The sequence below is a fragment of the Hyaena hyaena genome, unplaced genomic scaffold (assembly GCF_003009895.1).
Source record: "Hyaena hyaena isolate Hyena2069 unplaced genomic scaffold, ASM300989v1 scaffold_49, whole genome shotgun sequence".
Classification (NCBI taxonomy): Eukaryota; Metazoa; Chordata; class Mammalia; order Carnivora; family Hyaenidae; genus Hyaena; species Hyaena hyaena.
Genome location: NW_024080681.1, coordinates 950,307 through 966,451, shown reverse-complemented (window position 1 = coordinate 966,451; position 16,145 = coordinate 950,307). Strand labels below are relative to the sequence as shown.

The 16,145-nt window shown below is 35.7% G+C and overlaps 1 protein-coding gene across 13 annotated transcripts in view; it reads right to left on the bottom strand.

Annotated features, from left to right (window-relative positions):
- Window positions 1–16,145, bottom strand: part of TCF12 (transcription factor 12) — a 366,706-nt gene that overhangs the window by 15,992 nt on the left and 334,569 nt on the right. For 4 of the 13 annotated variants that reach the window (XM_039230611.1, XM_039230612.1, XM_039230618.1 and 1 more), the window contains 5 exons: window positions 15,749–15,822; window positions 14,661–14,732; window positions 13,702–13,908; window positions 3,034–3,148; window positions 1,968–2,148 (listed from right to left, as the gene is read on the bottom strand). In XM_039230611.1, coding sequence (XP_039086542.1) covers window positions 1,968–2,148; window positions 3,034–3,148; window positions 13,702–13,908; window positions 14,661–14,732; window positions 15,749–15,822 — 649 coding nt within the window. The remainder of the gene's footprint in view (window positions 1–1,967; window positions 2,149–3,033; window positions 3,149–13,701; window positions 13,909–14,660; window positions 14,733–15,748; window positions 15,823–16,145) is intronic. The other 9 variants (XM_039230617.1, XM_039230616.1, XM_039230624.1 and 6 more) reach the window with 3 other exon arrangements.

Here is a 16,145-nt window from a genome sequence, read left to right as displayed (position 1 = left end):
TTCAGAGAAATCAGTGATCTCCCCAGGATTATCATACTGCTAATTAGTGGCAATGTAATGACAAGGACCTAGGTAGGTGTTCCACGGAAGCAAGCCTATACCACATACCTAAAATTATCATCATCATGACAGTAAGTACAGTACCTTTACTGAGTATTTACTGCATGCAAGAGAGTGTGTAAAAGAGCTTTATATGCATCATTTTCCCATTTATTTCTATAAGAATGCTATAATAGAAAGTCTCTTTTTAGAGAAAAAGAAACTAAAGTTCAGATAGCTTTAATAATTTATCCAGGGTCACTTGGCAGGTATGTGATGGAGCCATAATTCAAGCCTAAGTAAGCCTTATTTATTCAAAAACCATGTTATTAACCTGTTAACTATTATTAATTACTAAGCATTGCTGTTATTAGTAACCTATTTTACTGCCTTCTCAATTTCTGATGATCTATAACAGGTTCAACAACCTATGGCCCATGATCTCGCTCCCTGTTTTCTTTTATAAAATTTTATTGGAAGACTCATGTCCATTTGTTTATGTACTGTCTGGATGCTTTTATTATAATGGCAGAGGTGAGTAGTTGTGATGGAGACCTAATGGCCCACAAAGCCTAAAATAGCTACTATCTACCCTTTCCAGAGAAAGTTTGCCAAACTCTGACCCATACAATGAGAAGATCCAAGTTATTTCTCTTAAAATTATATTTGAATAATAAAACCATGAAATAATCAAGATGTCTCAAAGGAGTGGTCTCTGGATTCTCTGACCCCATTTTTACTTCTTGCCCCTACACAATTGAGTGCAATGCATACTAAAATGACAGTATTAGAACCTTAATATTTAATTTCTAAATTAGTTTTCAGTAGTGTTTTTAGTTTTATCTACCATACTCCTCACAATCTCCTTTGCACCCTAATTTAACACAAAGAACAATGTTTTAAATATCTATATGTGATACATACATATCATTGATGCTAAAAAACAGGATATGCCAAAAAACATACCATCTAAATTTAATGTAGAACTAGAAGAATATTCTAAGGGAAGAATCTAGAAGTTATTTGAAATTAATGTACTATGTGTCAATATCCACACTATAAAGCCATGTCAAGGCCGATTTCTAGAAAACCTTCCCTGACAATAACAGCTCACCTGGAACACTTCCTTTTCTATACTCTTCTCAAATTACTATTTAAACCAGGAGTTGGCAAACTTCCTTTGTAAAATATCAGAAAGTAAATATTTCAGCCTTGTGGGCATTTGGTCTCTGCTGCAACTATCCAAACCTGCCATTGCATTGGGAAAGCAGTTACAGACAATATGGCAAATGAACTGAGATGTGGCAGTATTCCAATGAAACTTATAAAAATAGGCTGTGGGCCAGATTTGGCCCACAGGCCATAGTTTGCTGACCTCTAGTTTAAATCATACAATAGAGTTTTATCATATACATAACCTTAAAATAATATATTCAAATATTTATTGATGGCATGTCTCTAAATATCTACAATGCACAATTTAACTTGTTTTAATTGTTTTGTCCTCTAATTGAAGAGATAAATGTTTTTTAGTTTATTCATTTATTTTGAGAGAAAGAGAGAGAATCCCAAGCAGGCTCTATGCCATCAGCAGAGAGCCTGTTGTGGTGCTCAAACCCAGGAACCATGAGATCATGATCAGAGCCAAAACCTAAAGTCAGACACTTAATCAGCTGAGCCACCCAGGTGCCCCGAGATGTAATTCTTTTTTATATGGAGCCTCTAAAATACTGTGGTATGATGGAAAACATACTTTTGGAGTCAGCATCATATGCCTCCCTTTTTAGGGATGTTGTGAGCACTATATGAGGTAACATATATAAAGTCCCAACACAGTATCTAAAACATAGCTGACACTTAATAAATGCATGGCACGCTTCAATTTTCCAAGTATTTTCACCCATGGCAAAGTGAGTGAAATGTAATACCTGGATGCTAACAAATACCTTGTTCTGCCTCTAGATGAAACTTTGATATCTTTTTGGGAGGATTCATCATCTGATTTCATGTCATCTGATGAAGGAGGTTCATGTAGGTTTTCATCTTTTTCTTTGTTTTCAGTCTTGATCTCTGCTGGAACAACAGTTCCAGACTGACTTTGCAAGCCACCTAACAAAGAGGTAAAGAAACAAAATAAATGTCCATAATTAGAACTAAGACTGTAGAAAGCTTTCTAGATGATGAATGCCCTTACTTGTTACAGAACTCTGATGGAAATCTAAAGATGTAGGATAATATACTATTCAGAGTTGGAAAGAACAGGTCCACAAACCTTAGAGAAAACGATTTTTAAAGCATCTGTATTTAACAGAAAAAGTCTGACCTTGATGGGTTACTTTAAGGCACTATTTAAGAAATGACCTAGTATGAGAAATGTGATGCAGTTTAGAAACTGACTTCTAAGATGCTGCTAACGTAAAGGAAATTAGTTGTGATATTTTCCAGATAAACACAGTAAAATGGGTGTCATGGTTAAATGTAACTGGGAAAACTTTACTTTGGTGGTCTTAACATTAGTTATATATTTGTACTTATTTATAAGTTCTACTCTAACATTTATGACAGTTTGTTTCTATCAGAATTGTCTGTCTCTCCAGTTAAATTATAATCTCCTAAATAAAAGCTACCATCATTCAGAGCTCTCAACATATTTGGAAAAATTTCTTACTGCCTCTAGGGACCATGAGGACTCAGTCAGCAGAGGAAGTGATTAAGGAAAAGAGACATGGAGAAGTAGAAGGTAAGATGACCAGTAAGTACTGAACAGTTTGCAAGTGGTTCCATCCATCAAGAAGTATCTACAACCAGCCTAGCCAAATGGGGCAATTGGAACCCTAAATATCTACCCTCTGCATTCAGTAGCACGACTGTTTGGAATTCTCCCACCTAAGATGACTTTTGACTCATAGAGGTCAATCTGCTTGTAAGAAAGATAATAGTGTGCCAAGTCTCATCTCTGTATACATTATTGCTGAAAGCCAACAATACAGTTACCTCTATAATTTTCTTGTGTTTTGTGGTTCAAGTCTGTGCTTGAAGCAGTGACTGTACTAGACAGGACTGAATGATTGCCATTGAGACTTACAGAGTCTTCTCGATGAGTTCCAACCTAAAGTTAAAAAAAAAAAAGTCAAGACTGTTCAAGGACAGTAATTGTTCAAATTCTTTTAATGGGTTTAAAACAGAAAATAATATCTATCTGAATTTAGAAACTTTTTTGGGATGCTACTTATCTGATTTTTGGATTTCAGAAGACTTTGATAGACTACTATAGACTACTTGTGAATCAAAATATTTAAAATATAAAATTCTAACTTTCAAATTTTATATTCTACAGAAGGTGGTTGTGTGAAGCAAATGAATAGAGACAAAGAACTCCATACGCCATAAAATGCTACACATTATAGCAACTATTAATAAACTTACATCAGTCTGAACATGTATTTCATATATTACCTAATTATGAATTTGCATTTAACAAAATACTGCTATATTCCAAGGAATAGTATTTTTTTATACTTTGGAATATTCTTTTCCTCACACACATACATATAGTGTCTTGTTTTTAATTCCTCTGCCTCCTTCAAAAACATTAAAAGAGCAGCAAAAGCAATACAAAATGAGGGGTGCCTACGTGGCTCAGTTGGTTAAGCATCTAACTCTTGATTAGGGTTCAGGTCGTGATCTCATGGTTCATGAGATTGAGCCCTACACGCTGGGACACTCTCTCTCTTGCATGTGTGCACCATTTTGTTCTCTAAAAATAAATATACATTAAAAAATGAAGTTAACCTAAAGCAGAAGTTCTGGGGGCACCTGGGTAGGTTGGATGGTTGAGCATGTAGTGTATGACACTTGATTTTGGCTCAAGTCACAATCTCATGGTTCAAGAGATCACAGGGCTGGGTCGGGTTCTGTGCTGACAGTGTGGAAGAAACCTGCTTGGGATTCTCTTTCCTTCTCTCTGCCCTTTCCCTGCTTGTGCTCTCTCTCTCAAAATAAATAAATAAACTTAAAAAAAAAAAGTTCTGCACTGCCAAGCAACAAAAATGCCGTATCATTTTTACTGTTTTAGTCAAACTTATATAAATCACAATTAGCCTACAACTGGAAGGTAAGGCATGCAATACCACCAAGTATTTTAGCTATTCTAGTATTTTTAGAAAAACTGGTAACGATGAAGCTTTTTTATTAGAACAGTAGCATATGTGTCATCTACAAGATTAAGCCTTTAATTAAAGAGGTTTATTGCTTGGAGGTATACATGAGAATCAGTTTTTCAACAAATCCTTCAATCCCAGTAAACTGCTTTGTTTGAATCCCTTTTGAGTAATTAATACAGTTTTTTATCTTTCATGACTCTGTATGGATTTTACCCTAAGAGGTATAAATACCCCTATGCACATTTATTCTTTGGTTTCCTGTGAGCTACACAAAAGGAACCAAAGCAAAGTTTTAGGCAATACAGAGGATTTAATACTGGACCTGATTAGAACACATCAGGTCTTCTACTGCACTTTCTTTTTTATTTAGTTGATGAGAGAGAGAGAGATATTGAGAATCTTAAGCAGACTCTGCAAATCAGTGAGGAGTCTGGTATGGGGCTCGGACCCACAACTGTGAGATAATGACCTGAACCGAAGTCATATGCTTTGTCATGTCCAGGCACCCCTGCTACTGCACTTTTGAAGAAATGTCTGTTTTCCACCCTTATTCTTATCTTTGATGTGGTTTTAAAAAAAGCACCTAATGTATTCCCTATCTACTTCTAAATTTATTTGAGGATTAGTCATTGCTGAAGATTAGTTGCTTTGCTTGCTTGCTATGAACTACTCAATGACCTAAGGAGAAGGTCAGCGCAAAATCCCACTTATAAAAATAAATATAGTACAAATACAATATGTAGCTATTTAGCTGCAAATTCTATGGGACTCTAGGAGCCTAGGCCTATTCTACAGATAGGTATCACCAGAACAATTTTGACTGGCTGAAGAAATCACTGCAGGATACACTAAAAGCTAAGAATTCTGTGTTTGTATTTATAATGTGAACTTAAAACTTCCTGTGATCTTTGGTAATAGGTGCTGAATTTTGTTCTTACCTAGTATTTTGAACTATCATGCTAAGTAACTTAAAAGAAAATAGCCTTTTAGTTAGTATTCAAAATCTCATAAAGAACTTCTCAAACTCAACACCAAAAAACCCAAACAACCCAGTTAAGAAATGGGCAGAAGATGTTCAATAGACACTTTTCCAAAGAAGACATTCAGATGGCTAACAGACACATGAGAAGATGCTCGATATCACTCATCATTAGGGAAATACAAATCAAAACCACGATAAGATACCACCTCACACCTGTCAGGATGGCTAAAATTAACAACACAAGAAACAACAGGTGCTGGTAAGGATGTGGAAAAACAGGAACTCTCTGGCACTGTTGGTGGGAATGCAAACTGGAATAGCCATTCTGGAGAACAGAATGAAAGTTCCTCAAGAAAATAAAAATAGAACTACCTTACAAACCAGCAATGGTACATTAGGCATGTATCCAAATGATGCAAAAATACAGAATCAAAGGGGTACATGCACCCCAATGTTTATAGTTTATAGCAGCCAAACTATGGAGAATGCCCAAATGTCCATCAACTGATGAATGGATAAGATGTGGTATATATAGACAATGGAATATTACTCCACCATCAAAAAGAATGAAATCTTGCCATTTGCAACAACATGGATGGAGTTAAAATATATTATGCCAAGTGAAATAAGTCAGTCAGAGAAAGACAAATACCATATAATTTCACTCATATGTGGAATTTAAGAAACAAAACTGATGAACATATAGGGAGGCAGGGGGGAAAGAGAAGAGAGGGAAACAAACCACAAGAGACTTAACAACAAATAAACTGAGGATTAATGAAGGGACGTGAGTGGGAGATGGGCTAGATGGGAACTAAGGAGGGTACTTGTAGTGATGAGCATTGGGTGTTGTATGTAAGTGATGAATCACTGAATTTTACTCCTGAAACCAATACTGCACTGTACGTTAACTAAAATTTAAAGTCTTAAAATTTAAACTTTCAAATATATGTATATTTACTCTGTATGTGCACAATTTATTTTATAGCTCTGTAAGCCAATACCACTGAACAGTCACAAACTGAATTTTCTTTTTTAAGTGTTTGTTTAGAGAGACTGAAAAAGTTAGCAAGAGCAGGAGTGAACAAGAAAGAGTAGGCAGAGTAGGGGCAGAAAGAGAAGAGAGAGAATCTCAAGCAGGCTCCACACTCAGCGTGAAGCCCAATGCAGGGCTTGATCTTATGACCATCAGATCATGACCAGAGCTAATACCGAGTTGGACACTTAACTGACTAAGCCAGTCAGGTGCCCCACAAACAGAATTTTCATTTGAGTGATAAGTGATGATGCATCTTTTGAATTCTTACTTCTTTTTATTTCATTAGTAAAAATAATTCTCTGATTTTCTGAATATCAACTAATAAAAATGTTCTATCATTTCCTTTTTGATGAAAGGCTTGGCAGGCGAAAGATCATTATCTAAGTAAATCCTAGGGATTTTTGCTTTACCACCTGAAGGAAAATCAGATGGCTGCTCAATTTGTTTTGGGATATAAATGACAGCAAATATTTTCGTCTCTCTGGAATACTACAAATTAAGTACCTTTTTTACACCAATTTTCATAATTGGCTTCCAAAAGAAAAAAAAATCTTTAAAAAATGGCCTCAGCTTAGCAAAACGCCTGAAATCTGGAGTTTTTCATGTTAATGAAGTCAGAAGGAACTTTTTTTTCTGTAACCCGATTCCCCTTGCAAATGGTCCTCATAAATTTTCTGGAGAATCGGACTTTCACAGTTCTTAAAGTTCGATTTAACCCTTGCTCACACTGGCTCCCATGTCTTCCCTTTAATCTGCAGCTACCCATTCAAATGGCTCTGTCCACAGACACAACAGGTGTATAAACAGTTCTTTGTCTGAGCTCAGAGACTGGGCCAGCCAGATAGGACTCTATGTTTAATTGTTCCTCTCGTTAGCATACAGCTGACAGGCTGCTGCTACTGGGGGAGTAGCAGGAGAAGGCAAACCCCTAGGCCTGCCATGCTCTAAATTTCAATTATTATGAAGAGCTCTATTTCAGAATAAAAGGCCCAACTCATTAAATGACATCATCCTGCATTCTGAGTCTTCACAATTTGTGTATGGCCTTACTTTTGTGGGAGCACCCAACAAGGGAGCTGTTTTCATTTAATTTGGCCAATAGCTTTAGCACCCACAATGGAAAAATGCTAAATCTAATTAGTTGGTGAATAAGAGGTCTTGTGAATTAAGGAGCAGACTGAAAAGTGCAGTATGAATTCCTCTCTGATTCTGAATTCTATTCTAACAATTTGTTCCATTTTTACTATTCACTGAATACTAATGATTTAGATTAATCAGTATTAATCTACAGACTGATTAAAGGATCTTTATGTTCTGTATATATTTTGTTTTACCTAAAGAGGGGTTTTAAGCTAGAAACTTAGTAGAATTTAATTTGTTATGTCTCCTTTTTAATGATATTTCCATAAATATATAACCTGTATGGTTTTTAAACTTATATCAAATCTCTTAAAAAGCACTATAACATACATTTAATAAAAAAAATTAAATTGCCCATTCAGGGAAAAAAATGGTTAGAAAAATAAAATACAGTTAAAAATAAACTCCTTCAATTCAGCTGAAACCTAGGTATATAATTTCTATAGTATATAAACCTATACTAATAAAGTTAAATGCTGTCTACATGTAAGGTTAAAAGTTAGATTTCAAATTTGATATGGGACAATTCTGAATAAATACTACTTTATTTGCTTCTTAGGCTTTAATAACTTAATCTTATAGTTTCTCTGCTTTAGAACTTAGAAAACAGACAATTTATATTTTTCAATTATATAAGAAAACTTTAAATCATACAATTTAACATTATTCTGCTACTATACAAGAACACCACAAATCTCCAGCCACAGCTTAAACAACAAAACCCCCAAGGCATTAAAAAAAAATTAAGAGAAATGGTTGGATTACATTTCCTCAGGACTTAAAGCAGTGAAAAAAACCCTCATGGATAAAATTTCATATCATAAATAAGGAACTTTTCAAGATTTGCATCAAGCCTATGCTAATATAAAAAGTTTCTAAAAGAACATAGTTTGAAGTTGAAATCACTGTTGGAGGAATAACTGAGTACCTTCTGTTAAGGATAAAAGCAGTTATCATGGAATTATCTCATTGGGCCTCAGTAGTCTAGATATTACACCCATTAACAGGTGTGATATACAATAACTTTATACTGTTGAGACTTCTTTATAATGCCCAAATGAAATTAACAACTCTGTTCCTTTTCAGTTTTCCCCTTAATACCAGTATATTTTCCTACCAGCAGTTTATTCCAAGAACTTATGGTTACACTGAATAAATGGGAGCAAAATTAAAGTCCAATGCTCACATTTTAATACTTCTAAAAACTCTGATTTTGTGCTTTAAAATTTAAACAATACATCAATCGCATTCTAGTAAGAGTATATGACAAAAAGTCTTAAGTTTTCTATCTGCATTTAACAAATAAGGAGAAATCATCAAAAATGCTGAAAGGGAGTATGAAATTAAGTACGTGAAAATGTTAACTGCATTCAAAAATAAGTGCAGGGGCACCTGGGAAGTGAAGTTGGTTAAGCGTCCGACTCTTGATTTCAGCTCAGGTCATGATCTCAGGGCTGTAAGATCGAGCCCTGGGTCAATTTCCTGCTGGGTATGGAGTCTGCTTAAGACTCTCTCCCTCTCCTTTGGTCCCTTCCCCGCTCATGCTCACCCATGCAAATTCTCTCTTTTTCAAAATAAAATAAAAACAAACAAAAACAAAAATAAGAGCAAATGTAAAACTATGCCAGTCTGACTATAACTATATATAAAAAAGTAGGAATTAATTATTCATTTCTTAGTTTCTTTTTCTGACATAGTAATCTTTCAAGAAATTAAATTTTTCTGTATATTAGATAGCTAAAATAATGTTAAAAGCTTTCTGTGGTTGAAACCTCATGTAATTCTAAGGTTTTATTTTTAAGTAATCTCTACACCCAATAGGGGGCTTAAACTTACAAACCTGAGATCAAGAGCTGCATACTCTACTGACTGAGCCGGCCAGGTGCGTCTAAACCTCATTTAATTTTATACTTTGATGCTGGTCCAATCTGTTTGGTTAAAAGTAACAAAAATTGGGGTGCTTGGGTGGCTCAGTCGGTTAAGCGTCTGACTCGGTTTTTGGCTTAGGTCATGTTCTCATGGCTTGGGCTCCTGAGTTCCAGCCCTGCATCCCTGCTTGGGATTCTCTCTGCCCCTCCCCCTCTCACGCTGTTTCTCAAAATAAATGAACAACGACAACAATAATAAAAGTAACAATAGTCAAAATTAAGTCTTTCTATATTGGCTCCTATTAACAGGTTTTTGGCAGTTGGTAGTCTTATCTCCTTGGTGTGAAATATAAAAATCCTTTTCTGGAATAATTAAAAAATACCAGACAATTATTTCATCTATAAGAAGATGGTTCTCACACAAATCAACACTATCAGCTACAGACGACTTTTAATGACAATCTTATAACTGAAAACATTTATATTATAAAGAAAGTTTATCAGCAACAAAATTATTTCCCTGACCAACAGAACACTATCTTGATTAACCTGTCTATGTAGACTTTACCACAAATAATCTTGATAGCATTGCAGGCTGGGAGCTGGGCTGTCTGTATCACTTCTAACTTGATACCAACTTTTTTTTTTTTTTTCTATTTCTAGGAGAGAGAGAGAGAGACAGCATGAGCAGGGGAGGGTCAGAGAGAGAGGGAGTCACAGACTCTGAAACAGGCTCCAGGCTCTGAGCTGGCAGTCAGCACAGAGCCCGACGCGGGGCTCGAACCCACGAACCGCGAGATCATGACCTAAGCAAAAGTTGGACGCTTAACCGACTAAGCCACCCAGGCGCCCCTAACTTTTATTCTTCCACTCTAAATGTATTCTGGCTTACCTCAAATATTCTAACTACTTCAAAAGCACTCCCAAACTAATCATTAAAAAAATAAGCAAACAGTTACAGGCTCCAGGAAAAATAAAAACTTGCTAACCCTTGTTACCTGCATTGAGAAGCTAATTTATGTTTCAATTCAAAAAATTGGAAAGGCATGGCCTGTTGGCCAAATCTGGTCCTGGTTTCTCAAAAATTAAGGAGCTCTTTTTTTGTTAATGAAGTTTTATTGGAACACAGCCACACCCATTTGTTTTCATAATGTCTACGGCTGCTTTCAAGTTAGACGTTAGAGGTAAGTAAATATTTACTATCTGGCCTTTTACAGAAAAAGTATACTGATCCTTCTTCTAAAATGCTAGCAGAGAAAGCAATATCATAATTAAAATCTGCTAGTAAGTTGGGTGTCTGACTCTTGGTTTTGGCTCAGGTCATGATCTAGAGCCCTGTGTCAAGCTCTGCACTGGGTGTGCAGCCTGCTTCGGATTCTCTCTCTCCCTCGTCCTCTGCCCCTTCCCTGGTTGTGCATCTGCAGGTGTGTGTGTGCTCTCTTTCTCTCTCAAAGTAAATGAAATAAGCAAAATAAATATATATATAAAACCCCTACAATTAGGACGGTGCCCTACAGTAAATACCCATGAGAACAAAAATCCATTACAACAAAAATTTTATTTGAATGTTCTGTAGAATTCCTGAATTGATATTTGTTTATTAAAATAATTCTGCCCTCTGCAGAAAAAAAATGGAATGAAAATTACATATTTTAGAGAGAAGCTGACCTCACAAATTGTACAAGGTGATATAGAATTGTTGATAAACTGATATTTCTGTGGTTACTTCATAATTTTGGCCAAGTAGCCTCCAGTTTTGGAAGCCTATAGGACAAATACCAATTTATGTTAATGTAGAGGATAATATATAAACTACCAGAAAGTTAAACAAGACAAAAAAGGAAAAGTGTTTCTAGACCGTAAAATTGTGTCATTTCTTAGCCATGATCAATTAGAATACACAGCGGCAAGAGGGAATAATAAAAGCAGGAGATTAATTCTTGAAAATGGCTGGCAATAGTTATAATTATGCATCTCCCCAATCACACACCATCCAATAATATGAAAAGAACTGATTTCATATAGGTGGGTAATGGGCGTGTAAGCAAAGTGCTCCTGGCACTCCTGATGTCTTCAGACATGGACAACAGCCACCAGGATAAGAATATTTCTCAACATTATGCCTAAGGCTTGGCTGGGAGAGTCACTGCTGACTGTGAACTTCATTTCATTCTATGCTTTGACCTTTTTGTTGAAGTTGAGAACTAAGGACTTACAGTTAAACAGTTCATTTCAGAAGGATGGGAGATGAATAGTGACTCACCTGACAGTCTCAGACTTTTGTCAGTTAGTAACTTGATACTTTGAGGGTAAGCCTGTCAGAAACATCTGTAGCTCCACCTCCACTAGTGACAGTCTGGACGGGGCAAACATAGCACATGACATGTGGCAGCTGTTCACCAGCTCTAGGTCCTCTCAAGCGGCAGTAAGAACCAGAGAGAGGACCCAGGTAGACACACTGAGCAGCAGCACAGCCTTAGTTGCTACAGCGCTGATGCTGCCGCCCTGACTTAGCCAGACTCACCTCAAAGTGACAAGACATTTTTCTGGACTACTCGTTTTTTTTTTTTCCCCTTTTAAAGAATATCTCTGGCAGCCTTTTTGTTGATGCTCTGAAGTAGGCAGCATATTCCTAGAGAATATAATGGGAGCTACTTTTTAATTAAAAGCTTCAGGGCAGTATCTAATGAAACAATCTCTCCCTCCACAAATCCTTTTAAAAGGCACTAGATTTCTACATGGCTTTGTAGGACTGGATTTTGAAAAACCGGTTTTTTTTTTCTTTTTTTTTTTTATGTTTTATTTATTTCTAGGAGAGAGAGACAGCGTGAGCAGAGGAGGGTCAGAGAGAGAGGGAGTCACAGACCGAAAGAGGCTCCAGGCTCTGAGCTGGCAGTCAGCACAGAGCCCGACGCGGGGCTCGAACCCACGAACCGCGAGATCATGACCTAAGCGAAAGTCGGACGCTTAACCGACTAAGCCACCCAGGCGCCCCTGAAAAATCTGTTTTCTAACTCATATACAAAGTTGGTAAAAATAACTTCCTAGAGACATAAGAGCCAGAGATACATCTATAGCAGAAAAACTGGACTAGGGGCAGGGAGCTATTATTAGTGAAGAATTAAAAAACAATTATGAGGTAGGAATAACTACAAATGGTACAAGAGACAAACTTTGGATTCAAATATATTGATTTTGAAGCCATTCTTCTAAAAGAGGATAAACAGTTATTTCAACAAAAATAATAGTTATTAATTTGACATTCTACATTTATATCTGCAACAAATGCTATCTTATTATACTATTAATATTATTTTATTTATTATTATTATTAACAGGGCTAATACTCCCTTTTATTTTGATGATTTTTGTAATTTTAAATGTTTTCACATTTTATTAGCTTACCAACATCAACAAAAACTAATTAAGAGCCTGAATATCCAATTTTCTGACATTAAAAAAACACAACTCAAAACTGGTTGTTAAGATATATAGGCATCTAATGTCACCTATGTTGCTGAAAATACTGTACTCAGGAAACTAGGCAGCTGTGTTTGATGTTTACTTCAGCTGCTCCAAAATGAGTATAAATGGCTGTCTAATATGTGAATGTGAAAATCTGGAACCAATCCTCTTTACAGAACACAAGCCTTCAGCATTTGGGGCACTTAATTATTTTGATGATAGGTGAATTTTATCCTTGATCACATGGCTTACAGCTAGAAAGTGGTTTCACAGGAGAATATTTCACAGCATGCAATAAATCCTAAAAACAATGCTATAAACATTCAAACACATGGCATCAGTTAAATTGCAGGTTCAAAAGGAGCTTCATCCCTTTAAAAGACAATTTGGATAAAAAATAATGTAAGACATTCAACACAGAATTTTTGATGTGCTGGGAAATTTTACTTTTTTCTATCTAAAGTATTACTATGTTTTTAAAAAGATGGATTGAATTATTTTATTCTCTTCAGGAATTAATTGAACATTGTTTCTTTCATTGCCATTCAAATTACAGCTATTCTTAAAACTATCCCAGTTTTTCCATTTTTTTGGGAATGAAGCTTAAATTTGGACTGGTACAAATAATTTCACATTCCTTCTGGTTTTGAAGGCAGGTTCCAAATTATAATAAACAACTTTTCTAGACCAGAATCCTTGAAATTCAGTCTTGCTTTACAGTCTGCTCTTTAGAGTATCTATATACTGTTTCAAGGCAAAAAACTGTTCTGCCACACATCTTGGGAAAAAAATCTAAGTGTAAGCTAAAATGATCTTGCAGAAAGTCTTAGCTTTTTGCACATGATCATAGCAGGACTTTAAGGGCCAATGTGAAACCAATGACCCAGCCCAAGACAGAATAAGTCTGTTTGAAAAAGAAGAACCCTCTCCTCCAAAGATTTCATGAAAAACATTTGGGATAATAAGCTTTAGCTGTTATTACAAAAAAGATGAGCACTATTTTACCATTGAAGCAGATCGACTGCTTGTAACAAGGGTTGATCCACCATAGTTTGAATTGAGGCTTCCAATTGGTGCATTATGGGATGGTCCCAATAAACTGTGTATATCATTGTGACCAGCAGGCAAACTGGTGGACGGTCCCACGGCATGGTTCCGCAGCACATGGATAGCATCATCCAGTCTGTCTAAACGATCCTCCATTCGAGATTGCTGTAGGGGTTGAAAAAAGACATGGAGGTTACTGCTGGTATCTGTTAAGTTCTTTAAACTGCTATGTTTCCTACTTTGGGATTTAGAGAAGACAGCAAGTAAAATGCACTATCAAGGAGCTTCAAAAGCAACTACCTACACTACAATAAAGAATCAAAGAAAGGATATTTGACGACTATGCAAAATTAACAAAACTTCAGAAACAAATCACTGCTTCATAAAATCAATTTACCAATCTACCATGAGGCTATTTCTTTTAGCTTTCTAAAAAAGATGAAGGCTACTCTACCGTGTCTGATAATTACAGTTGATAAAAAAGATAAACTGGACTTTAATATTGATCTCTGAAATGAGGGCAATTTGGGGAAAGGACCTCAAATCCATCAAGTTTAAGTTGCAATTTTGTTTTAAGTGAATAAAGCATACCTATCTGAAATGGTGAACACATCCAAATATGTTCTTTCACAAAACTGAGGAAATGAGATTGTCTGTGGATACACACATGCCCCATACACAAACATATTAGAATTAAAAAAATCAAAAGCACATGCCAGTAGAGCTCTTTTAAAAAGGATCATTCTCAACAACATAAAAAACAAAAGTCTATTCTTACATACTGTACAAAAACGAAACTGGTCATTGTTTGATTTTAAAAGACTTTGGAGTCTGTACAGGCTTGAAGGTTTTAAATGAATAATAGGAAGTATAATTAACTGAAACACAAAAAAGGCACCATCTAAAAGAAATAGTACCTCACAGACATCCTTTAAGAAGGACATTGCATCTTGCAAATGCTCGTGAAGTTGCTGCTCAACTCGATTTTTCTGGCAAAGTCAAGACAGAACAGGAGGCAAAGCACAGGTTAAGAATAACTCCAAAAGAGATGAGGAAATAGCTGATATTGCATGTCAGCATAACATGTTAGTAAAGTTAACGCAGAGACCTTCGAGATCTACTTGTATTAAGGTATGAGAAGGCTGGGATTTAACAGCAAAGTTATAAGGTTAGCATCTAAATAGCAAACACTGTTTATATTTGCTTGCAAAATATGAAAGAAGAAGACTTTCCCTTCAACTGTTCTGTTAGTCACAGAAAAAGGACTCTTCTATTTGCAACGTGAAATTACTAAATGATACCATGACTTAGCATTCCATCAAGTCATCCTATTTTGTTTTTATAATACTATGTAATTCTGTGGTAGGTATTGAAAAGCAACAGTAGTTAACATTCTATCACAAATTCTTCGCATTCAATACCTAGAAAGGCTCTTTTATTCTACCTCCTTATTCATTTATTAAATAATATTTTTGCTTGTACAATTGACACAATATATTTTTTAAAAAGAAAACATGGGAAAATAATACTTTTCATGACAAAAATAATTGATGCTACATTTTAAATTTTTAATGGAAATGTTATTAACTATATATAGAATAGTCACATGAGAAAGAATAAAATATAACCATTTTGCATTGCATAGCTAATTTTCTTGCTTTTATTTGATCTTGTACTTTTTTATTTGTTTCTTCTTATATATAAACATAAAGGTATAGAAAAGTTAAACTCTAGATTTATCAAAAAAGCAAAAATCCCGTTAATACTATTTTACTACCAGCTGTCCTGAGACCAGAAAGAAGCCTGATGTCCCAAAGAACAGATGGCAAAAGGCACACCCAATGTGTCTTACTTACACTGTTAAACTACATCAGGCCATTTGTTAGCAAAGAATTCATGTGTAATGCTATCCTACTGTTCTTTCATTGTTACTCAGGATTTACTGAAAAAATGTACTCTGCACTATCAGATAAAAGTGACCCATATACTTCTAAGGGGCCCTTACCAGGGAGTGGAGAGAGTTTTCATAGCTTGGGGATGAAGGAGCTTGCCCTCCAGGTCTGGGCCACTGACTGGTACCTGTTAAAATAAAACACAAAAGCATATATACACACCTTGGTTAACTCACTGATCTTGATAATGTTATGAAAGAAAGGGTGAAGCCATTCTGTAGCTGTACATAAACTTATGCAAACGTTTTTTGTTCAGCCTTCGGTATAGTACTGGCTACTTATAAGCCCAACACATTAAAAAAAATCTTCTTCAGGGCACCTGGCTGTCTCGGTCAGTGGAGCATGCGACTTTTGATCTCAGGGCTGTGAGTTCGAGCCCCATGTTCGGTGTGAAGATTACTTGAAAATCATAAAAGTAAAGTCTTTTTCATTATTAACACAACAGTGTAG